General features: G+C 44.7%; 1 protein-coding gene across 1 annotated transcript in view; it reads right to left on the reverse strand.

Annotated features, from left to right (window-relative positions):
- The window catches only part of CFAP69 (cilia and flagella associated protein 69), a 630,939-nt gene that overhangs the window by 225,162 nt on the left and 380,333 nt on the right, over positions 1-25,444 (reverse strand). The window contains exons 12-13 of the mRNA XM_085631353.1: positions 14,537-14,753; positions 10,001-10,165 (exon numbers count right to left, since the gene is read on the reverse strand). Of these exons, the coding sequence (XP_085487479.1) occupies positions 10,001-10,165; positions 14,537-14,753 (382 nt within the window). The remainder of the gene's footprint in view (positions 1-10,000; positions 10,166-14,536; positions 14,754-25,444) is intronic.

Consider the following 25,444-nt stretch of genomic DNA (forward strand, 5'->3'; position numbering starts at 1 on the left):
GCTGGATCCGGAAAGAAAACTTTAAGCTTTACGGGTTCATTTAAGTGAAATTGAGACGGTACTTTACGGATGAATTTGGGATTTGTCCGGAGAGTTACGTAATCCCTACAGAAATGCAAAAAGGGTTCTGAGATAGTGAAAGCTTGGATTTCACTAACCCTTCGAGCCGATGTAAGAGCTAGAAGAATAGCAACCTTCCATGTGAGAAACTTGAGTTCAGATTTATGGATAGGTTCAAATGGTCTTCTCATTAATTGAGCCAACACTGTATTTAACTCCAACTCTGGAGGAGGAGCACGTGTCGGAGGGAAAACTCGAAAGAGTCTTTCATAAATTGTTTGACTAGCCAAGAGGAACAGAGCGAAGGTTTATTAGAACTCTTCCTGAATCTGGAAAGCGCAGCAAGATGAACCTTAATTGATGAAAACACAAGCCCAGCTTTGGCCAGGGATAATAAATAAGGAAGAATTTGTTCCACAGGAGCTTGGACAGGGTGGACATCATTCACATCACACCAATGACAAAACCGCTTCCACTTTGAGCGATAAGTTTTGACTGTACTCTGGGCACGAGATTTGGCCAGAATTTCTCGACAGTCCTGAGAGATGTTCAGATTTTTTAATTCTAAGAAATCAGGAAACATGCGTGCAAGCGCAGCGACTGTGGATCTGGATGAAGTATTTGACCCCTCTCCCTTGACAAAATCGTGAGTGTTGGTACTAGACGGATAGGATTGTCCTGAGATAGTAGAAGCAGTTCCTGGAACCAATATTGCCTTGGCCAACAGGGTGTAATCAGGATGAGATGGCAACCCACCATCTTCATTTTGCCGAGCACTTTCGGAATCAAAGGTATTGGGGGAAAAGCGTACGCACAAAGCCCTGACCATCTCATGGACAGGGCATTACCTCTTGATCCCTGTTGAGGGAACCTACTGGCGTAATATTGGCATTTCCTGTTCTCTCTTGTCGCAAACAAATCCAGTGCTGGTTTGCCCCAAACTTGGAAGATTCTGTTCACCTGCTTCTGCTTCAATTCCCATACGTGACAGCCCAAGAGAGACCTGCTCAGGGTGTCGGCCAAAGTTTTTTGAAGCCCCTTGACGTGCTCTGCTCTTAGGGTTATCTTGTGGGCTGTAACCCACTCCCACAGTTCCCGAAGCCTCCTGTGAAAGAGACAGTGACCTCGTTCCCCCCTGTTTCTTGATGTAATACATGCTGGTCATATTGTCGGTACGGACCAGCACTGAGGAGCCCGCAATGCTCAGGAGAAATGCTTGCAGAGAGAGAGAAAGATGGCGCGAAGCTCTAATCTGTTGATATGCTGTTGACTGTATTCCTGGGACCATCTTCCTTGAATCTGCAAGTCTTGGAGATGGCCTCCCCATCCCTCCATGGAAGTGTCTGTTGTTAGAACAAATTCTGGAGGAGTTGGTAGGAAAGTAAGACTCGGAGCCAAGTTTGCCGTCTGAGACCACCAATGCAGACAGTCTATCATGCGCGATGTTACCATGATGGAGTCGTCGAGCGACCCTACGGCTTGCTGCCATTGCAGATGCAATTCCTCCTGCAGAGGTCTCATTCTGAGTCATGCCAACGGTACAAGGTTTATTGCAGATGAGCACACCCCCAGAAGAGAAGCGAATATCCGGACAGAAACTGACTTTCTTTTTGTGATTGATATTGCCAATTTTTGCAGACGCAGCTGGCGGTCTTTTGACAAGAATGCTTTGCACTGTATGGTGTCCAACATTGCTCCCTGAAAAGGAATCAGTTGAAGAGGACGCAACTGAGACTTGCTGTCATTGAGAGTGAGGCCTAGCGTTGAAAAGAGATGCAGGCATGCTGAGATAGCATCTTCGGTTGAGATCTCAGAGTCGCTGCCACTGGTGTGAGACATTTCGTGAAGATCCTTGGTGCCGATTTCAGTCCGAACGGAAGCACCTTGAACTGATAGTGGACGCCAGCCACTGTGATTCAAAGGTATTTGAGATGTTTGGGATGTATAGGGATGTGAAAGTATGCGTTCCTCCAGATCTAGAGAAGCCATAAAATCCCCTTTGTTTAGGCAGCTCAAAACTTCAGCAAGCGTAACCATCCGGAAACTCTGTTTCTTCAGAAATTTGTTTAGTTTGCGGAGGTCCAGAATCGGGCGCCACTCTCCTGATTTTTTCTTGATGAGGAAGAAGCGAGAATAGAACCCAGTCCCCTTTTGAGATGATGGAACCTTCTCTATTGCATTCTTGCAAGCATTTTTAAGGCCTCTTTGAACAGTAAGTGAAGATGAGGGGGACCCTTGGGCGGGGTAGTAGGTGGTCGTTTGATGAATTCCAGGGTGTGACCGTTGTTGACTAGGTCGAGAACCCATCGATCCGAAGTGATCTGTTGCCACTTGTGGGCAAAAGCTGAAATTTTTGCGCCCACGGGGAGGGAGGGAGGGATGACTGGCGTCCAGCGTAACTCATTGTTTTCTGTTGGCATCGCAACCCTGATTGTTCGATCGCTTTCGTCCGCCCTGGCGAGAGAAACTAGTTGAGGAGGATTGTCTGTAAGATGATCGCCCGTAAGGCTGTCTATACTGTGTCTGATATTGTCTATTTTGTTGATATTGATACCCTCCTCTTGATGCAAAGCCACTACCTCTTGCACCTCGGAAAGATCCACCCCTATATTGAAGAGCAGCCAACGATTTAGCCGTATCTGCATCCGTCTTTATAGCAAGGGGGGCCTCATCTATGTGTTTTCCGAATAAGGAATCACCATCATAGGCCATGTCTAAAATTTTTGTTTGTACTTCTGGCCTAAAAGATGTTGCTTTAAGCCATCCTTGGTCTCTAAGTACTGCAGCACCAGCGAGTTGTCTAAAGTTGGTGCTAGCGATGTCCAGAGCGCAGTCTATGATCTCAGATGCGGCTCGTTCTCCCTCCAAAAGTATCTTCTTTGCATCTTGTTTACGGTCCTCAGGGATGAGGTCCTTAAATTCCGACAAATCTGACCACATCTGACGGTCATAACGGCCGAGTATGGCCAAAGAATTCGCTGCTTTAGTGGAGGCTGCTGCCATAGTGGAGAACTTTTACCTATAAGGTCCAAACTCCATCCTTCCTTATCCGGCGGCGTTGATATTGGCGTAGCTGGGTTTTTGGATCTTTGCTGGGCGGCTTGTGATATTACTGAATCTGGTCGGGGATGACCAATCAGACAAGACTGAGTTTCCGGAGGAGCACCGTACTTTTTGCCAATGCGAGGGAGGACAGCCAGTATAGAGGCAGGCGTTTTTATAATTTTTATCCCATCATTCCAAATATAATCAATGATGGGAATCGCTCTAGTGATCTTCCTGTACTCTTCTTTAAAGTCATTTAAGAAGCAATCTGTGTGTTCTACTGTGACTGGCATTTGAAATCTGGTTGCAGCACATTGCATCAGGTTGTGAAAACCGCCAATATCCTCAGGGGGAGAATTCGAAGGCTGAGGAATGGGTGGAGAAGGCATTGGTATGATATAATCATCCCAAGGAGCCACACTAGTATCTTTATCAGGCAATTCACCCTCCTCGACCTCTTCATCATCCGAGGAAGAAGTATCATGGTGTGATTGTGGTACTGAGTCAGAAGGGTGAGGCGGCGAATTAGGAACTTCCTTCTGCGGTAGGGGGTTTAGCACTTCAGAAGGTAAAGGTGGTATGTCAGGGACAGCCTGTTGTTGGGAAAACCGTCGACGGTAATCTGCCAGCATGGCCTGGAGAACTTGTATGAGTGTACGAGGAAGATGACTTGTCTCTCTATGATGCCAATCCCTTCTGGGATGTCTGTGATGTGGTGTAGAGAGGCCTTCCTGGTAATAGTGTTCCTGGTAATCCTCTTCCTCATCGTCATCTTGGCATTTTATGTGAAGTTCCGAGGGGTGCCGAGCCTTGCCGAACGGTCCCTCATCATCTTCCTCATCAAAGTCCTCATCCTCTGCATAAGTCTCTAGGATATGAGATGGCAGAAGAGGAGATATCTTGCTGTAATCCTGTCTATGGTAAGTCTTTAGTTGAAAATGAGTATAAGAAATAGGCGTAGTTTGAGAAACTGGTGGAATCGCCCTCGACAAACTTGTCGTCGACAGGATGGTCGTCGACGTGCTCTTCGACGACGGGACTGACGTCGATGGTGCTGACGTCGACGGGCTCTTCGTCGACGGGCTCTTCGTCGACGGGATCGTCGTCGACAGGCTCTTCGTCGACGGGATCGTCGTCGACGAGCTCTTCGTCGATGGGATCGACGGGCTCGTCGTTGACGGGTTCACTGAAGGAGTCGACGACGGAATCGTCGTCGTCGACGCGGTCGACGTCGATGAGGCAGACGTTAAAGATAGAAGTACCTTCGTCGTCGATGGGACCTTCGTCGACGAGCTCGACGTCGACGTGGTCGTTGACGGAGACTTAGAAGATGAACTCTTCATCGAGGAATCTTTCAAAACAGGCTTTTTAGACGTAGTAGAGATCTTGGAAGACACAATAGGTGAAGAGATAGCCGTAGTGGAGACTGTAGCCGTCCACAGAGGGGCAGCAGAAGTCACAGAAACAGTATGAGAGGAAACCAGAGTAGGAGTCTTCACCTGGGTTTTACTCACGGTTTTAGAGGCTGAAGGTCTTTTAGATACCTCAGAGGGCGAAGACAGCGTTGACCCAGAGGATAATTTTAGTGACCTCTGTGAATGGTCAGAAACTTCATGAGAAGCCTTGTGATGTTTTCTTCCCTCACTGGAAGAGCTGTCATGCGATCTAGCCCTTTTGCTAGACGTCGAGGCCCTGTCATCCTCCTCAGCCGAGGAAGATTTCAACCATAAAAGCAGCCTTGCCTCCCTGTCCCTTAGAGTCTTAGCAGGGAAGGTTCGGCAAATTCTACAATCCTTAACAAAATTTTTAGGATGTAGGCAGTAGATATAATCTTCTTGTTGATCGTCCACATGGACCCTCTTCTTCTCACAGGTCCTGCAAGGTCTAAAAAGAGTTTTCTTATCAGACATTCTGAAGAAAAAAGTGAAGAACTGAGTAGGCACTTAGGGAGACTCCATTCCACACGACGTGCGGTGAAAATCTGAGGAGAACTGCCTCTGCTAGGTTCTAGAGGGTGCTGGTAGCTGATTGGTTAGAACTATTTTTTAGTTCTTTTGATGTAGATAGGCTACTAAGATGTAGATAGGCTACTAAGTTTTAGGCCTCTGGCTTTCTTTTAGCCTACTACTATTACTTACTTAGGCACTGCTTTTGTATTTTACCGTGGGACTCCCGCCTCGGTGACGGGGAATGATTCAGGCACGTGAATCTATGAAAGATAACCCAATACTGGATAACTCTGATAACTATCCATTATGAATAGGAAAGGGAGTAGATTTGCTTCTTTGGTTCTGGACCACTGGCTGCAACATCGAGGCAACCCTAAGCAGATCTATGGGTTCTTTGCTTGAAACTGTTTGGGGGTTGGGTCCCTTCTGTTGGACAAGATATGAAAAGCAGGGGTCACCTGCAAAGGAATTTGGCAAGCTGGTAGAGGGGCTATGAAGCTCATGGCTGAAAAGCCGAAAAAATACAAGAAATGGTCTTTGCAGTCACAGCCACCACGTTAAACTAATTAAGGATTTCATCAGACGAGGAAAAAAACAGACATCTTATTAGGGGGAAAGTTAAGACATTTATTGTACATCTCATTCATTGGGTAAAACAAGCAACAACTTTACTAGCACTCAGAGGGCCATACCCCTGACAATCATATCTGTATAAACACAAGAGAAACAGAGAACAGAAGAGGTTGCATGCTCGCTGCCTACTAAATTCCCTGTGAATGAGTTTTCTACTGTTATCATACCTTTTAAATAATGATTGATGCCATCAAAATGACACTTGCATTAGGCTAAAACAGATATATTTGATTTGAGCCCTCTGAATAAGCTGGTGTCACTTTCTTCAATAGAGAGAGAGCTAGTACCATGTTTTGGTTTTCTTGGCGATGTGCTCCTTGAGGGTGAGGTCGGTGACCAGTGTGGTTGAATATTGGGTTTCAAATCTGGCCAGACTAATGTTGTTGAACCAAACTTTGAAATAGTATCTTTTGGGGTCAAGCCACAGTTAAGCGCAAGGCATGCACATTTATATGAAGTGCAGGCAGTATTTAATTGGTTGAATTTAAGGTGCAGAGGAGGCTTTGAAGTAGAATTGTGGGTCAACAGCATATTGCTGAATTATGATGCTGTTACTGATGTCATAGCCTGGTCTGACTGTGCTGTTTGTTCCAAATTATCATCACTATTTGCTAGTTTGTAACTGTCATGAACTCTGCTATACGCTTTACTTTGCATGCTCTACTGGGTGTTAAAATTGACAAGCATGCTAAGTACTGTAGTTTGTATGCACTGAACACACATGGGGTGCTGATTAGGTAGAAGCCTCCATTTCCTGCAGTCCTCAAGGTTGCCTGATATGCTTGCTGGTTGTTAATTGGTTCAACTGCTGTGCAATCTAATTAAAGGTCTCCATTTCCTTTTCAACTAATTTTCAGCTGGAGTGCCTATATAGTTGTTTCCTCGAACTTCCACTTCCTGCCTCAGTTTTCTGCCAGAGACAACTTTCTATGGATTGGAAACACTAGTTCTCTTCAAGAAGGCTCCAGATAAACACTTGCATGACACACTATAAATATTGCTTTCAACCACAGCACCCTGCATGGTTTCGTCGTTGTGTCTGAAGAGAGAGCTGCATCTCTCGTCATCACCGTCTTGGAATCTGAGCTCCGCCACTTCTGACAAGAGTAACTCGGGCCCTGTCACCTGGAAACTGGGGGCCAGCAATACTTCTTGGATCCTTGCCTCTTGAAGATAGCTCTCAACAACCTTGAACCTTGAAAACTGGTTGTGCAGATGTCGCTGCAGTTTCTTTTAGTAAGGTATGTTTAATTAAGTACTCACAATTCAGGCTAAAGCACTCAAGGTGGCCTGAAGTAATTGTGTTCTTGTTGTGGAGCACCTCTCCTGGTTGAAGGATTGCACCTTGCCACTAGAACTTAAGGGGTCCTGCTGGCAGGGATTAACACCCATCTGCCATTCTTTCCACTGGAGCTCAAGGGATACCAGAGCCATCAGTCTCTCTTTCCAACTTAACTTTAGGGGGATGTGGTGGAAGATCTTTGCTTTCTCAAAAGCCCTGGGAATTCAGGTGATTGGTCCTTAGTGTGTTAATTGACATGTAGAGTACTAAGGAGTTCCATGTAGAGGCTGAAGATAATGGGACTAAGGATGGAACACTGGCACTTTCAGAGATGACAGTGATATTCTGGAACCTGGAGATGTTCATGTGAATGAATTAGTGTTGGTTGGGAAATTAGGAGGTGAACAAGTAAAGGATGTTGCCAGTGAATCCCATTCCAATCTTCAGGGTTTGTTAGGGAGTTGGTTGTTCAAAAGTGTCAAAGTTGGCTGAGAGGTTCAGTAATATCAGGAGGCAGGGGTGATCATCATCAGAGCTCAGGAGAGCATCATATAAGATTTGTATGTAGCTAAGTCAGTGATGAAGCGATATCTGAAGCTTGATTATTAGGCATGTAGGCAATGGTTGGCACAGATGTAACTTTGGGGTTGTGCATAGACTGCTCTTTCAATGATTTGGCTGATGCAGGGTAGGCGGTTGATGGGTTAGTAGATGGCAATATCTCCAAGGTGAGTATGGTATTCCTCAGGAGTGGGAAGATGTGACCTATCTTGAAAGATTCTGGAAACATGTCCTGAGTGAGGTAGGCATTAATGGCACTGAGTGGAGATGAGAAATCTTCTCCTGAGAGTGGTAGGATACATTTTTCATATAGGCAGTAGGTGTGAAGAAGTTGATGATGTTGGTGATGTATGTGGAAAACAGGGATCTTAAGGAAGACCATTATGAGGTGCAGCACGGAAGGGCAGCTGTCAGAGAAGACTTGGTATTGTCGCTGTCCTGTCAGACACTGCGGTTTTCACTGAAGAAGCTGACCGCACTGCACTTCCCTATTGAGAGCTGGTTTGGAGGGTCAGGCGGTGGGGGGGGGAGATGATGTAGTGCTTTATTGTCTTCAAGAATGCTCTTCTCTTTTGGCAGTTTAATTGATGGTGTTTGTAAAGTAATTTGTTTTGGGCTGATGAAGTGAGTCGTCTGCATGCCGCCTGGTGGGATTTCATTAGCATAAGGCTAGTGGCAGTTCTGTTTTTCTTTCATTTCTTTCCAGCCTATTGAGGGAGTATTTGTTGCCAGCAAGGCTGAGTACAAGGGTACTAAAGCATTCATCTTGCATGTAGGTGTTTTTGTTGAATTATGGGTGTTTACATGGTTTTCTAGAAATATGTTGAAGGTATTTAGAAGAGTTTTGATGTTGAATAAGGTGGCACTTGGAAACATGAATTTATGTGTTAGGTTGCTGATGGAGAAGTCTTTGGAGAATATGAATGTCTGTTGTTCTCTTTTCAGTTGACCTTCATGTGTTAGTTGGACACTGAACAGAGTGATGAGGATGGTGATGTTATCCATCTAGTCCAGGTGAAAGAAAGGTTTGTTTAGGATGCTTAGTGATGTTGAGACAAAAAGGTTGAGGATTTGGCCTTGGGAGTGAGTTGATTGGGTGACATGTTGGATGTGCCAATGAGGCTGCAGAGGGTACCTCGCTCTCTACCTCTCTCTCTCTCGCCTGCTTTTTCATGCTTGAGTTGTCTAAGAGGTTGAGTTCACTGAGGAGGATGGTGTGGGCATGTCAGGTATTCTGTTCAGGAGGCTTAAAAATAAGATGGAAGGTGGGAGACTGAGCTGCTGGGAGTGGGAAGCGGAATCTGAGGAGCTCCATGGAGTAGATGTTACTTGCTTGCCTAGGGCAATGGACCAGAAGAGCTTATAGATTACAGCACATCCTCTTTGTTTCTTATGTGCATGTACTGCCTGTTGGATGCTGCAGCCTATGGGAACAAAGACAGAGGAGGTTCAATCATGTGGGAGGTGAGCTATGTTTCTTTAATGAGGAGTGTGTCAACTTTATATGTGAAGAGGTCTGTGAAGCCTTGAGTATGTTGTACTGAAAAATTTTAAAGAGCATGAGTTGGGATTGGGTTTGGTAGTTTGATGGTGTGTGGTGGGGTCAGTGTGATGTGTATGAGGTTGGGTGTTGAATGTGTTATGAGGATGCAATATCTGTGGTCAAGAACTGGGTGAGATTTTGTGGATGGGATGTGAGAGATTCTTTGCTAGGAGCATGATGAGATTTTACCTTCCTTGCCTTATCAGACCAAACTGGGTAACACGCCGGTTGTGGCTTGTTGGTGGGACACAACAAAGGAGCTGAATCAAATAGGGCAGGAGGCAAGAGGTTTATTGAGCTCTACAAACGAGCCTCAAACACAAGGAGTGAACTTACTTCACAATTCTGTGTATAAACTTAAGATCAACTACTAAAGTGAACACTGAAAAAACACCTGTGAACATTATGGAGCAGTCCTTGACAGTAAATAACAGAGAATGCACAATAGTATTGACTACATGGACAAAGGGAAGATGGTAAAGTACCTGTGGAGGTCTAGCCCAGACATATGTGAACATCAACTTTCTCACATTTATTGAACTGTGTTTCGCATTGTGTTGAAGGAAGAGTTAACGCAGAGACCAAAATAAACATACAAGAAGAAAGTGCGTGTGAACATGAAACCTTTAAAAAAATCGTAAAATTCCACAAAGAAGAGAGAAGAACTTCTCTCCTGCTACCTGAAAGTGGCAGTGTAGTCACATAGTTGATAAAGGAAAACTGACCAATGTAAGCGTAGTGCACCATGAATGCAAAAAAGAAGTGATATTAAAGAAAGATATCAAGGACAACTTACAAACAAAAAATAATAATACTTATGCACATTTCTTATCTTGTGTTTAACATGAAAATTGATGCAACTATATTGATGTTACAGTTTAAGACAGTTTAATTCTGATAAATAGTGTAACTTGACTTATGTTTTACCCTGTAGTTGGCTAATTGCTCCCTGATCACAAAGATCCTCGTTCACAGTTTCATCGCCAAGGGACACCATTGCCCGCAGCAGTCTAAGGCAATACCTCATCTGGGCACGCTTGTTCCCACGACCGCCTGCACCATGGAAACTGTTACCCTTTCCAAAGAAGTGATCTGTGAAAAGATACATATTTATATGTAGCCTTCTAATTTTTTTCTTCATTTATATAGCATCAAGTGCAATGTTTTATTAATCGTATAGGAAACCATCTATTACCATTGCTAAAAACATGTACATCAATGTTTAGTGTGGTATCGCTCAGACACATTCTTAAACAGTGCACAAACACATTATACTGTAATGTTACGATATCAGTACACTTTGAAAAGTACCTTATTGATGACTACCACACGTAGAACGTCTGATAAGGCACTTTTAAGCTTACACAGTCCACCCTGACTCAACAGAAGAGTCTTACCACTGACAAAATACAACTCATAAGTCTAATTTTTGTGCACAATTTTGAATCTTCTCTTTTACCCCCAATATAAACGATGCTGTTGTTCCCCAGCCAGGTTTGCACAGTATTATTAAATACAACTGCAAAGAAAAAAAGGATCAGGAGCTGCTCGCTTTCCTATTGTTCTATCTAAGAGCTACTGCATCTATGGGATGGTCACTTTTTTGGGAGATAGCTCAGTCTATCATTACCACGAGTTGAATCGACACTGTGAAACACCTTCAACTGTACATGCTATTTATATAAGTAATGTGCAGCACTAAGGGTGAAATCCTGAAAGAATTCGATGATTCTCTCCACATTCTTCATGATGGTGGTTTATGCTTACTGGTACCCAGAGAGCTCATAGGAAACCTCAACATGGCATAAACTGGAATACCAGTGACTAACATACTTTCGGAGATGGAATGTGTAGGAAAGGACCGGAGTTGGTTCTCTTCTTACCTGTCAGAACGATCTTGAAATGAGTTCTCTGAGGGCTGTATTATACATTGCACCCCGGGGCCGCAACAGGCACTATGCTTTTACAGAAGGGGCTGTAAATGCTTGGATTACCCCTGCTTGCATACTGATAGTGCTGGCCCACATGTAGCTCCAGCACTATCATGAGATGGTGTTCACTCATTTGCATAGGGGTGTAGCCCTATGCAAATGAGGGAATCACTTTGCCTTTGCACCTGTGCCATATTATGGCTGGGGGTGCAGAGACAAACAGCTGGAGCACTGTTAGTATGCCCCCTGAGGGCAGCCCCCTAGCGGGCAGGTGCAGTCACTCACTGCTCCCGCCTGCAGGTGAAGCTCTGCCCCCTCTTTGAAGTGCAGGTGGCTGCCACCTGCATTGTGAAACATGGAGATGCTTGTAAACAGGTGCTTTGTATTTAACTGAATGCGCTGCTCCAAGGGCAGTTGCAAGTTTTCCCCTGCCCTGGGTGCAGCGCATTCATTGTAATAGGGGGCACTGTTCCTGTTTACACCCGGTGCACCTGCTTATAGGTGTTCCGTGGCCAAACAGGGACTGTTAGAAATGAGGTCTCTAGTTGGCTAAGGTATGCAAGGAGGCCAGATAGAACCCACCAATCTAGTCAGGGTAAGGGAGCTACATACCTAAAATAACCCCTGCTCACCTCCATTGTAGCTTGGCCAGAGCAGTCAGGCTTATCCCAGAGGTGATGTGTAAAGTGTTTGCGCAACACACACACCAGCAACACAATAAATACACCACGAAAGAGACGACACACCATGTTATATAAAAATATGAAGAATATTATACATAGGTCATGGACCAAAACAACATAAATCAGTAATTACTTTGCCAACTAGGCGATTTTCAAAACATCACAAGTGCAATAAAGAAACAACCGTTATGTTGAAAAAAATCATGAAAGAAAGTATTACTGTGCATAGTATGCCTTCCTTGTTATCCTGACAACGCAAGGCATAAAAGACATATCAGTATATTCAGGGCATGAAATTCAGCATGTAATGACCAGAACACCTAAATCACCAAATATCACCATGCACATGTAGGTTACCACATAGATACAGCATACATGCGCTTCTCTAACATGTTCAGCGATAATTTAGGCACCAAACGTAGGGCATAACAGCACCTGTGTGCCTATTACCTTTAATACGGTAATATCTGCTGGGTTCCAAAGAAACAGCAAATTCTGAAGGATAATCAGGGGCCTCTGTCGCGGTACGACTCCATGGTAAGATGTAGTTTCCCCAGGTAAGTGCCAACATGGAGATACACACACTGCCCAATCCCTCGGGGAGGCCTCTGTCGGTCCTCTCCTCTGTCAGGATCACAAAGCCAGGTAGCCATTCTCGATCTTGTTGAGAGAATTGAGAGTCGGACTGAAACCTCGCAGGGCAGATAAACAAAAGCGGACACTGGTGTCCCTCACTCTGGTCTTCCCTCAACCAGGACAAGCACAGGGAACTGTGAGCACACCAGAGTGGATGCCTGCTTATTCCCCTGGAGTACTAGGGAGTACCCGGGGATTATAGGTGCGCTTCAAAATCTCGGCGTTCTGAGGTAGACAAGGCGCTCAGCACGCACCATCTTTGGAGATAAGTTGCCCGCACCTCAGACTTTCTACGGGAGCGCCTTACACCTGCTAGTTCAAGGGCAATGCACCGCGCTATGGAGTTAGAAAGATGAAGCATCAGAGTGTGTTCATTTCAGGGATAGGAAACAAAGGAATAAAGTGCTCAACATGCGCTTCTCTCTAGGGCACAATCAAATTCCGAATGAATCGCTCTACACGTGCTAATTGCAGGTGACTGGGGAGGCTGGACTCAGAGTCCCACACACACTTCTGGGCAGTCACTGGTCTCAGGAGAACAACTGAGGGCACAAGAGCAGAGACACAGGCAGCAGGCCAGCACACTAGTTCCTTAGCACAGTGGTTCTCTAGCAGCCAAGCAGGTCAGCACAACAAAGCAAAGTCCAAGTAGTGGTGCTACTGGCAGCGCAGAAATCCTGTGGTGCAGTACGTAGCACCAGCATTGTCTGGTTACAAATCCCATGCAGTGTTTAAAAACATGGGGTCAAAGCCCCTGTACTGGTACTGATACTCAAAATGTCTTTGATGTGGAAGTAATTTTAAAAGAAATCTTAGAAGTGCACAACACCCCCTTTCAAGCCCAGCCCTGGCTCCAGACATCAGTAGGAGGTAAACAAGCCTTTTGTGTGAGTGAAGGGACACAGCCTATACAAATGTAAGTGCACCCCGCCTCCCTCTTTCTTAGCCCAGTAAGCCCTTTTAGTATGTAGATGAGTGCAAATGCAACCCTGTTACACCCAACCCCTTCCTGTGTGATGACTGTCTGGTAAGAATGCACAAAGACCAGCTCTCACTCTACCCTAGACGTGGATTGGAATCAGGCTGAAAAGCACAAGAGTCTTAAGCACAGTAAAATGCCCACTTTCTAAAAGTGGCATTTCTAACATAGTAATGAAAAATCCACATACACCAATAAGCAGGATTTATCACCACTATTCCAAACATACCAAACATGGCAGCACTACTCCTTTTAGATCAGGAATTACCAATCACCACTCAAAAACATCAGGGCATCCCCAATGCTAACCTATGAGAGAAGCAGCACTCACAGTAGTGAAAAACAAAATAGGGTGTTTGTCACTACCAGGGCATGCCACACAATAAAGGCACATGTCCTACATTTGTCCTACATAGCACCCTGCCCATAGGGCTGCCTAGGGCCTACCTTAGGGGTGACCTGTATGTAGTACAAGGTGAGTTGCAAGCTTGGCAAGTAACTTTAAAAGCCGAATCACTGTGTCAGTAAAACTGTGCATGCAGGCCCTGAAGTGGCAGAGTCCTGAGACAGGTTTAAAAGTCTACTACTGTGGTTGGCGCAAGCAGTGCTGTGGGCCCACTAGTAGCATTTAATTTGCAGGCCTTGGGTTTATGGGATACTACTGTACAAAGGACTTACAGATAAATAAAAAATGCATATCAGTGCAATCCAATAATACCATGTGTAAGGAGAGAGCACATGCACTTTAGCACTGAATAGCAGTGGTAACGTGCCCAGAGTCCTAAAGCCACCTAAAACAGGTCAGAAAAAATACAGGAGGAAGGCAGAAAGTTTGGGAGTAACCCTGCAAAAAGGGCCAGGTCCAACTGGGATAGAGTACCCATTACATAACACGGGCTCAGATTTCCCCTTTCACATGTAAATTTGTGGATCGTATTACCGTTGCTGTTTAACTACTACCTGAAGTCCCCGGGGACCTTACTATCAGGGTTTCGTCAGTCTGTTTTTACTAAGTTCAAAGTAACAATAATTCCTTTTTCTACACCCTATTGAATCACTGGTAAGTAAAGTACTGGAAATCTCAAACATTTCTATAGACTACATGCACAGACAATGAAGATGCTAAAGCTGTATTTTCTTATTGCCATTCAAATATTGGAAATCGCACGGCACTTCAATAAAATATAATAGAAGTTATCAATAGTCATAATAATCTGTCTCTGCGATCACTCACCTTGGCCAACACACCATTCTAAAAACAAAAGAAGCCGAGTATTTCCTTGGCAAACCATGTAGTCTTCCACTAGCAAATGTGCCACAGTACCAAGAGTAGCAATTGCATGAAGCTGCAAATCCTCAAAATGGGCAGCAGACCAGTCGTGAACTCCGGGTTTTTCATTTGGCTTTACATAATGAAACAAAGCAAGTACCACTTTCCCGTCGCTCAGCATCTGCATTAAATAGGAAACAGCAAACCAAAAATTATGATAAATATAAAATCAGTTATTCACTATCCAATTTCTATACGTGTAAGCAGATCATAAACCAACAAAGGCCATAATCTGAACAGGACTCAGCCAATTGTTCCATTTATAGGGAAATTTCATGATTGCCTTCCCCCTCCGAAAATCATCCACCTACCACCTTTAGCAATTCTTATGGACTGATCATAAGTGTCATGTTATACTGTGCTCCCTGCACAAATGTGTTTATCCAGGGATCACATGTATAAGTGGTGCAATTTACTGCAACCGATAATTACATAGAGTGGCAACGTTTGCTACCTTTGTTAAATTTGACAAGTCAAACCTGCCAGAACTTAACATATGAAAATGGCCTAGTATTTAACGGGACTTGCACATTTTCAGGTTTTCAATAAAGTTTGAATAGGCAATAAACACTGAACTGAATAAAATCTGAACACTTTGGTGTCGGGTTTAATTGGTTGTGATGAGACAAACTAAGGGGCATATTTACAAGGCCTATATCTCCGCTTTTTTGGCTTTTAAAGCCAAAAAAGCGGAGATAAAAATATTGCCCTATTAACAAGAGGGTGCTAACATGCATTAGCGCATGTTAGCACCCTTTTACCCAACGCCTCCCTTTGCATCTCTAATGAGATGCAAAGTGGGCGTCACTGGGCAGGACAACCTTGTAAATATCGCTGATGTGCACATCGCAATATTTACAAGGCTGCCAACGCATTTTAGCAGACGTTAGTTTTGGGCGAAAACCACTGTTTTCGCCAGAAACTAACGTCTGCTAAAATGCAGACTTAGGCATACCTATAATGGGGGTGGATTGTGCTGATACGACCCTGTAGGTCGTATCAGCAAGGTTATCGCCATTTTGCTGGGAACATCGCTGGAAGACCAGCGATGTTCCCTGCAAAACGGCGATTTCCCCGCTATGGCTGGTAATTATATCGCCCTGGGGAAACGTGTTGTAAATAACACGCTAACAGGGCGATATAATCAAGCGATAGACGGCGATAAATAGAAAAGCGCTAAGCGCGCTTTGCGTCTATTTATCGCCGTCGTTGTAGATATGCCCCTAACTGTTTCATCCTCATTAAGATAGTTTTAGGTCACAAAGGGGCACAGATTTGGTTTTATTGTAAGGCCTGAATGGCCATAGATGAGCAATGTTAGAAATTGGGTTGTTGGTTGAATGGGGGGGTGGGGAGGCTGACCCCTGTTCAAGGAACAGCCACAATCCCTGTCAGGGTGAACCACCAAAGTCACTAAACTAACCTGTGCTTAACCCTCTGGTAGTTTGCCACAAAAGCAGTCAGGCTTAATTAGAGGCAATGTGTAAAGTATTTATTCAGCAAACAAACAGGACTAAAGTGAAAACATAACGAAAGAAAAATCCATTGAACATTAAAAAAGATTATTTGATGCCAAAATTTCCAAAATCCACACAGTAGAACCGGACTTCTGAATTTCTAAGGTTTTTAGAAAAAACTAGTGCCTAAAAGATCCAAGCGTCAACTGTGGACATCTAGTCGCACAAAATTGGGTCAAAGTCAAAATTGGGTCTGACCGCAATAGAGTGCGGGTTGGATACAAGAAGTTGTTTTGGCCCCGTCAGTACTTACTTCAAACCTATAAGACATTTTGAAGAAAATGTTCGACAAAAGGGAAATAAAGTTCAGCAGGGAAAGGCTGCAGGCGATGTCTGAGGAGGGAGCGTTGTCGTCAGGGAGCCACTGGACTCTGATTTTGAGCCTGATTATGATCTTGGCAAACAGAGTTACTCTGTCACAATTCCATTATATCCTATGGTATTTGCAATTTGGCGGACGATGGATCAGTCAAGTTTGTGATAGAGTAACCCTGTTCGCCAAGATCACTTAGTCTCTTTTTTGGTAGTTGAAAATCTTCAGCAGGCTGAAGCTGGAGGCTGTAGCCGACAAGAGTTCCAGGATGTCTGATACTCCTTCGCCATGGGGCCGCTGAACAGGATTTGCTGCTGCGCAGAAGAACACTGTGGAAGCTACTGCCAAATCAGGCCGACCAGTGATGCACCATGAGCAGATGGACGAGCAGGTTGGCCCCGGTCTTCCCTCAGTTTTCAGAGCAAGTTTTAGCCCAAAACTTTCAAAGTCCCAAGTTTTGGATTTTGCCTATCTGGACACCTTTAACACAGCAACCAAGGGTCCAGGACTGGAGGGGCACCACTTGGGGGTTCAGGACTACTCCAGCTGGGTCCAGGTGCTGGTTCAAGATGGTGGGAGCCTTTTATGACCCTGAGGATCTGATCAGGAGGCCAACAAATGAACCCTTGGAGTCACTCTGGTAGTCTTTGGTTCAAGTAATGAAGCAGGGCAGGCCTCCGAGGGTTGAACACAAGCTCCAGGCAGCAAAGCAGTCTTGTGGAGTACATAGCAGGCCACAGCACCAAGCAGTCCTCTGAGTCCTTCCACAGGTCCAGAACATGAACTGAATAGTGGCTCTGAGGGTCCTATTTTTATACCTGGTGCCTTATTTGAAGTAGGAGAAGTTTCTAGAAGTTTTTCTTTGAAGTGTTTGGAATTTCCTGACTCACCTGCCCTGGCTCCAAGCCGGGTGCAGGGACAATCCAGTGGTGACAAGTCCTTTATGCAGAGCAAAGCCTATTCAGTTGCAAGTGGGCCCATGCCAAGCTCCGCTCCCCATTCATCCAGCCAGTCGCCCATTCAGGCATACCTAATTAAGGATAGGTCAGGACAGGTTGCAGGCATCAAATAGCAAAGAGTAGGAAAATGCCAACTTTCTAACAGAGACATTTTCAAAATTGTGTAATTTAAAATTCAACTGTACCCTTAAAAAGGATTTTTAATTACATTTTCATATATACCAAAGACAAAATGCTCACCTGCTCCCAATCAAATGTTAACACTTAACCCTTTGAGTGTGCCCGTCGGCCAACAGCCGTCGCGAGCACTACCTCGGAAGTGCTGCGTACGTCCATTGGCTGACGCGGCCCCGCCCACTCCATGGAACGCCCCGCACAATTTCCGCCGTGGTAAAGCCGTTAATAAATGTAATAAGAAAACCCATTAATATCCTATTAGACAGGTAGGCCTCAGAGCAGCGCAAAACGAATTTAGGAGTTTTTCACTACCAGCTCATGTAAAACTTAAAGGTACATGTACAACCTTTTAAGTGCAATGCAACCTCTCCTATGATCTGTCTAGGGACTAACCTAGGGGTGATGTATACGCAATAAAATGGGAGTTTAAGACTTAGCAAGGGGGTTATATTGGCAAGTCGAATTGGCAGTTTAAAACTGCATTCAGGCTGCAATGGCAGGCCTGGAACATGTTTTAAGGGGCTAATTAAGTGGGCAGCAAAATAAGTGCCGCAGGTCCACTAGTAACATTTAATTTATAGGCCCTGGGTGTATGCATATACCACTCTACAAGGGACTTATACGTAAATTAAATGTGCCAATCAGGTGTAAGCCAATTGTGCCATGGTTAGGGGAGTGAGAAAAAGTATTTTAGCACTAGTTAGCAGTGATAAAGTCCACAGAGTCCTAAGGCCAATAAAAACGAATTTCAGCAAATAAATGGAGGGAAAAAGGCAAAACGTTGGGGGAAGACCATCCTAAGGTTGGCAGGTTTAACAGTGCCTTCCCCCCCCAACCCCCCCCCAGCTGAAAGTGGGGAGAACTATCTAACCCCCTGGTAGTTCTTATCACTAAGCTGGAACAACCTGGACAAACCATCTAGTCGCACAAAATTGGGTCAAAGTAAAAATTGTGTCTGACCGCAATAGAGTACGGGTTGGATACAAGAAGTTGTTTTGGCCCCGTCAGTACTTACTTCGAACCTATAAGACATTTTGAAGAAAATGTTCGACAAAAGGGAAATAAAGTTCAGTAGGGCAAGGCTGCAGGCGATGTCTGAGGAGGGAGCGTTGTCGTCAGGGAGCCACTGGACTCTGATTTTGAGCCTGGTAGTTCTTATCACTAAGCTGGAACAACCTGGACAAACCATTAGCATTGGAGTAATCTGATCCAGGCGGTGTTTCACTATAAAGACCATTTCCTGGAGGGGGATGCACCACCTCAACAGTTTTGGATTCTCACCCCTCATCTGCATGAGCCATCTGAGGGACATGTGGTTTGTATGAACCCATATGTGAGTCTCAAACAGGTACGGTCTTAGCTTCTTCAGTGCCAAGACCACAGCAAATGCTTCCCTCTCAATAGCACTCCATCTCTGTTCCCTAAGAAGTAGCCTCCTAGAGATTAAAGCTACAGGTTGGTCTAGGCCCTCCTCATTGAGCTGTGATAAGACTGTACCGTGCCATGCTGAAAGGCATCTTTTTGTACAATGAACTCTTGGGAAAAGTCAGGGGCCTTGAGCACAGGTGCTGCGCACATGGCTTGTTTGAGGAAGTCAAAGGCTTTCAGACCAGTTTCTGTTCAGATCATCTTCCTGGGCTGCTACTTTTCATCCTGTAGTAACCAGTGAGGCCCAGGTAGATCCTAAATTCTGTCTGAGTTTGGGGGCCTCCCAGGCCAGGATAGTTTCTATTTTGGCCTGGAGGGAATGCACTTTACCACAGCCCATAAGGTGTCCTAAGTACACCACAGAACCCTGCCCTATCTGGCACTTACTGACCTTGATAGTCAGGGCTGCATGTTTCAGAGCCTGCTGGGGTAAGAGGTGGTCTTCCTAGCTACTACTGAAGACTGCTATGCGATCCAAATAAGCAGCACAGAAGGCCTCCATCCCAGCCAAGACCTGGTTCACCAAACCCTGGAAGGTAACAAGGGCATTCTTCAGACCAAAAGGCATTACCTTAAAATGGTAGTGACCATCTAGTGTGTCAAAGGCACACTCCTTAGCCCCCCTCAGTCAGGACAATCTGCCAGTACCCTGCAGTCAAGTCAAAGGTACTCAAGAACTTGGCAACCCCTAATCTGTCAGTGAGCTCATCAGCTCAGGAGATTGGGTAAGCATCAGTTTTGGTGACTGAGTTGAGCTCCCCCCACGTAGTCCACGCAGAACCTGAGTTTTGGCAAGGCACCCGGTAGGGCAGCTATGGGTATATGCCCTACTTGGCTAGACATGGGACTACTAGAGTGCTCAATCATTCCCAATTCCAGTATATTAGCGACTTCAGACCTCTCATAGTGGAGTTTGAGACAATTGAGATGGAGTACACTTAAGGGGGTCTTGAGGTCCACCAGATAGGTGGCCTCCACCTTCCTCCCAAACACCTCATAGGGCCCAGTCCAACGGTCTTGGAGGGTCCTGGGCTCCACTGAGTCCACCACCCACACCTTTTGGTCTGGTTGAAACTCCACCGTGGTAGTTGTCTGGTCATACCATTGCTTCAAGACTTACTGGCTGGCCTCGAAGGTCTCAGAAGCTTTCTCATCTGGTTCCTGAGGTCTAGCATGTAGCTATTCACATCTTGTGGGGCCTTTTAGGGAGCTTGCTCCTACTCCTCTTTTACTAGACTGAGAGCGCCCCTGACCATACACAAGTTTGAAAGGGATAAACCCAACTATCTTCGGTGACACCTCCCTGTAGGCAAAAAGCAGACATGGTAAGGACGCGTCCCTCTTCCTCCCCATGGTCTCAGGCAGAGCCATAATTATGCCTTTTAGGGTCTTGTTGACCCTTTCAACAAGTCCATTGCTTTGTGGGTGGTAGGGTGTGGAGAAATAGTAGGTAACCCCACACTCCTTCATGAAGTTGGTGCCCCTGGCAGACACCACCTCTTTGGTGTACCCCAAACAGGTGAAAATCCCCATCAAGCCTTAGCCACTGAAGGTGCAGTCAGAGTCCTCAGAGGTATGACCTCTGAGTATCTAGAGGCATGGCCCCCTCGAAACAGGATAATCCTGATGCCTAAGAACATTTTGGGATCCAAGGCCCAACAATGTCAATGCCCACCCTTTCAAAACAAGTGCCAATGACAGATAAGGGATTTTGGGGAGCCTTTAGCTATTTCCCTGTTTTCCTACTGGTCAGGCAGATGTGACAAGCCCTGTAGAATGTATCTGAGGATATCTTCATCCAGGGCCAATAGAAGTGAGAGACAAACCTGGCAAAGTGTTTGTCCTGCCCCAGATGTCCTGCCAGCAGACTTTCATGAGCCAGCCCCAGTAGGATGGCCATGTGCATTGAGGGACTACCAACCCACATTTTGCCGCATGCACAGATGCCTTCAGCTCACTATTCAGGAGGTCAGCCCTCCGGTATATGAGGTGATCTCCAGAGGTATCACTAGCTGCCTGGGCTTCAGCCTAAAGCCTCATTGTCTCCAGGTTTGAGAACTCCTTCTGTGCCTTACGGAACTCCTCCCTGGTGAATCTACCCTCTACTTGCCATCCAACAAACTGAGGCGGGTCACCAAGGGAAGCAATGTCCTCATTATTAGCGTCTGGGGCGGTCTCCTCTGAAGCCCCATTCACCTGTACCGTGGGAGTTTCAGGGGCTGGCTAAAGAGATAATGCAGTGGTGACAAGTCCTTTGTGTGAAATTAAAGCACAGCCTATTCAGTTGCAAGTGGGGCTGTGCCTAGCTCCACCCCACATTCTGCCAGCTGAAGGACCATTCAGGCACACCAAATTCCTTAATTGTGTGACTGCCTGGGAGGAATTAAATTCCAACTGACAACTACACCCAGTCATGAGACCTAGGACAGCCTGCAGTCTCCAAACAGCAAAGGACATGAAAATGTTAACTTTCTAAAAGAAGATTTTAATTACCATTTTATGCACTTATACATGTTACACCATTATAAACACAAAATGCATACCTACTCCCAATCAAATGTTAGCACTTATTAATCTGATTTGTCTTATCTGTTCAACATCTGTCAAACCGGTCGAACTGTTTAATTTTGTTTTGCCTTTCTGTCTAAAACAATAAAAAGATATTTAAAATAAAATAAAAATGTTAGTACTTATTAAATGTAATAGGGCAACCAAATGTTACCCTATGGGACAGGTAGGGGTGACATTTGTGAAAAACATAGGACTCTGTGCACTTTACCACTGCTAACCAGTGCTAAAGTGCTTGTGATCACCCTAAAACATGGTGCAATTGGCCTATACCTGACTGGCATATTAAACTTGCTTGTAAATCCATAGTAAAGTGGTATACCATACACACAGGGCTCATTAATTAAACACTACCAGTTGACCTGCAGCACTCACTGTGCCACCCACTTAAGAAGCCAGTTGAAACATGCCCCAGGTCTGCCAATGCAGCCTGTATGCAGGTGTAAACTGACAATTCGACTTGAAAATATAACCTATTTGCCAGGCCTAAAACTCCCTTTTTAGGTCTCGCCTGACCCAGCGCATGCGCTGATCTGGCGAGACTTTTTGAGAGGGCTCCAAAATGTGCTACCAGGCCAGCCTAGAGCTACAGTGCATGTGCGCGGGCGCGCGGCGTTCTTTACCGTGATTACTTTAACTTTTGCTTTAATGTCAATAACTTTCACTTTCACGGCCGCTTGGCATAGCCAATAGGTCTCGCTTTTGGGACCTTATAAGTATTTAGCTATGCAACTATTGCATGGCTAAACACTTATAAGGTCCCAAAGGCGAGACCTATTGGCTATGCCAATGCTTGTTTAATATATATATATAAGCCACCCCTAAAGTAGGCCTTGACAGCCATAGACTAGGGTGTGTTGTAATTATAAAATTGGACATGCACTTTTAAGTTTTACATGTCCCGGTAGTGAAAAACTTACCTTTTCTATAGGATAACTAAAGGCTAACTTTTACATTTAATAAGTGCTAACGTTTGATTGAGAAGAATAAGAAAAGTCATGCTTGGTGTCTGAGGAATTGTAATTTAAAAACCTCTTTGATGGTAAACTCAGATTTTAAGTCATAATTCTAAAAATGTCACTTAAAAAGTTGGCGTTTTCCTGTCCAAACCACTTGGTGCCTGCAGCCTGTTCCTGGGTCACATGACTGAATGTATTTGGCTGTTGGCTTTTTTTATCCCTCCCAGACAGCCATCCGAAAGAGGGACTAGTTGTGCCTGGATGGGCCGACTCAGGAAGGATGGTGGGGGCAGAGCTGTGCACAGCCCCACTTTTACTTCAATAAACTCTGCCTAGCTCTCACACAAAGCTTCACACTAGCCTATTGTGCCTACAGTCAGAATGGAAGCAGGGGAGGTAGGCAGGTAACTCCAGACACTCTTGTGAGGCGAGGCCTCCAGATGTTTCTCCCACTTCAAAGGAGGAACCAGGTATGACAATAAGACCCTCAGACCCACTCTTCATTTCACTTTCTGGAGCTGCATAAAGACTCTCAAAGGACTGCCTCCTGCTATGGCATGCTGTGTACTTCAGAAGGCTACATTGCTGCACCAAGAAGGACTGCTTTGGTCCCTGAAGCCTGCTGTGAGACCCCAGAAGTAGGCCCTGCTGCTTGAGCCATGCTCTTTTACTTGAACCCAGGACTTCCAGACTGACTTCACGGGCTAGTTGATTGGCTTCCAGATCAGGGGCTCAGGACAGAAAAGGCTCCAACCATCTTGAACCCGCACCTGGACCCTGCCTAAGTGAGTCCTGACCCTCCAAGTGGTTCCTCTCCAGTCCTTGATCCATGGCAATGGTGCTAAAGATGCCCAGATAGCCGAAATCCAAAACATGGAAATCTTTTGACCAAAAAGTGCTTTGAGAACCAAGAGGAGAACCGGCCCTACCTGATGTTCTATAAGTCCAAGGAGCATTGCTCGCCAGCCTGACTTTGTTGCAGCTCCAGCTATGTTCTTCTCTGCAGCAGCAAATCCTTTTCAGAAGCTCCTTGTAGAAGGGGTATCTGGCCTCGTCAAGCCCTCATCAGCTACAGGCTGGAGCTTCATCCCGTTGGAGATTTTCAACTTCCAAAAAAGAGACTAAGTCAGAACATAGAAATCTTCACCAGGACATTGTCCAGAGGCTCCCCAGTGACGACGCCTTCTCCTTAAACACTGCCAACTGCCCTGCTGAACTTTTTAGACTGTTTTTCTTCAAAAGTTCTTCTAAGTCCGAAGGTAAGCAGAGAGTGAGCCCAATCTACTTTTTTTATCCGACCCGGGTTGCATCGCGGTCAGCCAAAACGTTTGACTTTGCTCCTGTCTCACGATAATATGTTCATGGGTGGTGCTTTGATCTTTTCAGTGCTATTTTACACGTAAAACTTTTCAAATTCTACCTCCGGTTGAACTGATTGGATTTTGTCAAGTCAAGTCAAGTTGATCTTTATTCGGTTATTAAAACAAAATAACCATAAAAGTACAAAGACATAATTACACATATATGAAAATGACAATTATAGGAACCAAACATATGAAAAACCGAGTAAGTTCAGATCTCAATTGTTTTCCGTAATTTAAAAACATTTTTGAGGAATGAGGAAATAAATACGACTGTTAAAATATTATCCAATTTCTGTACAGCTAAAAAAGCAGGGCGACACCGATTAATTTCCATCATTTTTAGCAAAGGAACAACAAACATTTGTCTTGGTCTGGTATAAAATTTACAAAAGAAAAGTATATGCATATCCGATTGCACTGATAGATCATCACAGGGACATTTACTCAAAATTTTTGACCAATTATTCATAGATGGAAAGCTGAGTGATCTAAATAGTAAATTAAATCTAAAACGTATCAGTAAAAACCTTTCATAATCACTCGTTTGTAGCTTTAAATATGGCTGTAAACTATTGCAAATTACAATTTGCTCATGGGCTACTACCGTAGTTTTCTTAAACTCTATTCTAACTCTGGTCTCTTGCAAATAGGTCATACATCTATCTTTTAAACATTTCCTAGATATATTACAAAGAGAGGGTGGGTCTGTATAATAGTCCCCTAGCCCTAGTAGCGTGAGAAAATTATTAATATAATTCAGCCATCTAATTTTCCCACACTTCTCTAGACCCATCGCATTTTCCATGATCATTCGGTTTAAACCAGATTCATCTGCGGTCCATATTCTATGCCATAATAGAACTGGTGCAGTTTTTATTATATCTTCTAAGTATGGTTCCCCAAGTTCTATATGGCAAACATATGTTGAAACACTCTGTGGGACACCTAGGAGATATTTCATGAAATTGTTTTCGACCACTTGTAATGTGCTGGCGTTTGCATATCCCCATAGGCCTGCCCCATAAGTGACAATAGCTACACAAGTTGCTTTGTAAACAGTCAACATTTCCTTAATTGGTTTTCTCCCTATTTTTCGGCTAAAATTTTTTAAAGCCATGATAGATTTACAGTACAACAGTTTCCTTGTCTTAATTGTATTGTTCCATAGCCCGGAGCTATCAATTAAGACCCCTAAGTAGGGAAATGTTAAGGTGTCCTCTACTGGGGTAGTTCCAATATAAATTGCTTTTTTCTTCCTCTGTGCACCCGGCCCACAGTGCATGGTGAATGTCTTCGAACAATTTATGCTTAAATCAAGCTGATTCATAAAATCAGAAAAGGATGTAACTACTCTTTGCATGGCCTGCGGTGTTCTGACCATCAGGACCGCGTCATCTGCATATAACAGAATTGGGATTGATCTTTTTCCTACCATTGGTACGTCCCTACACTCTGTTATCAATGTCTTTTCCACGTTGTTAATATAAAGTGTAAAAAGGAACGGCGCCAGGACACAGCCCTGTCTTA

This window comes from Triturus cristatus, chromosome 10, assembly GCF_964204655.1.
Source record: "Triturus cristatus chromosome 10, aTriCri1.1, whole genome shotgun sequence".
NCBI lineage: Eukaryota > Metazoa > Chordata > Amphibia > Caudata > Salamandridae > Triturus > Triturus cristatus.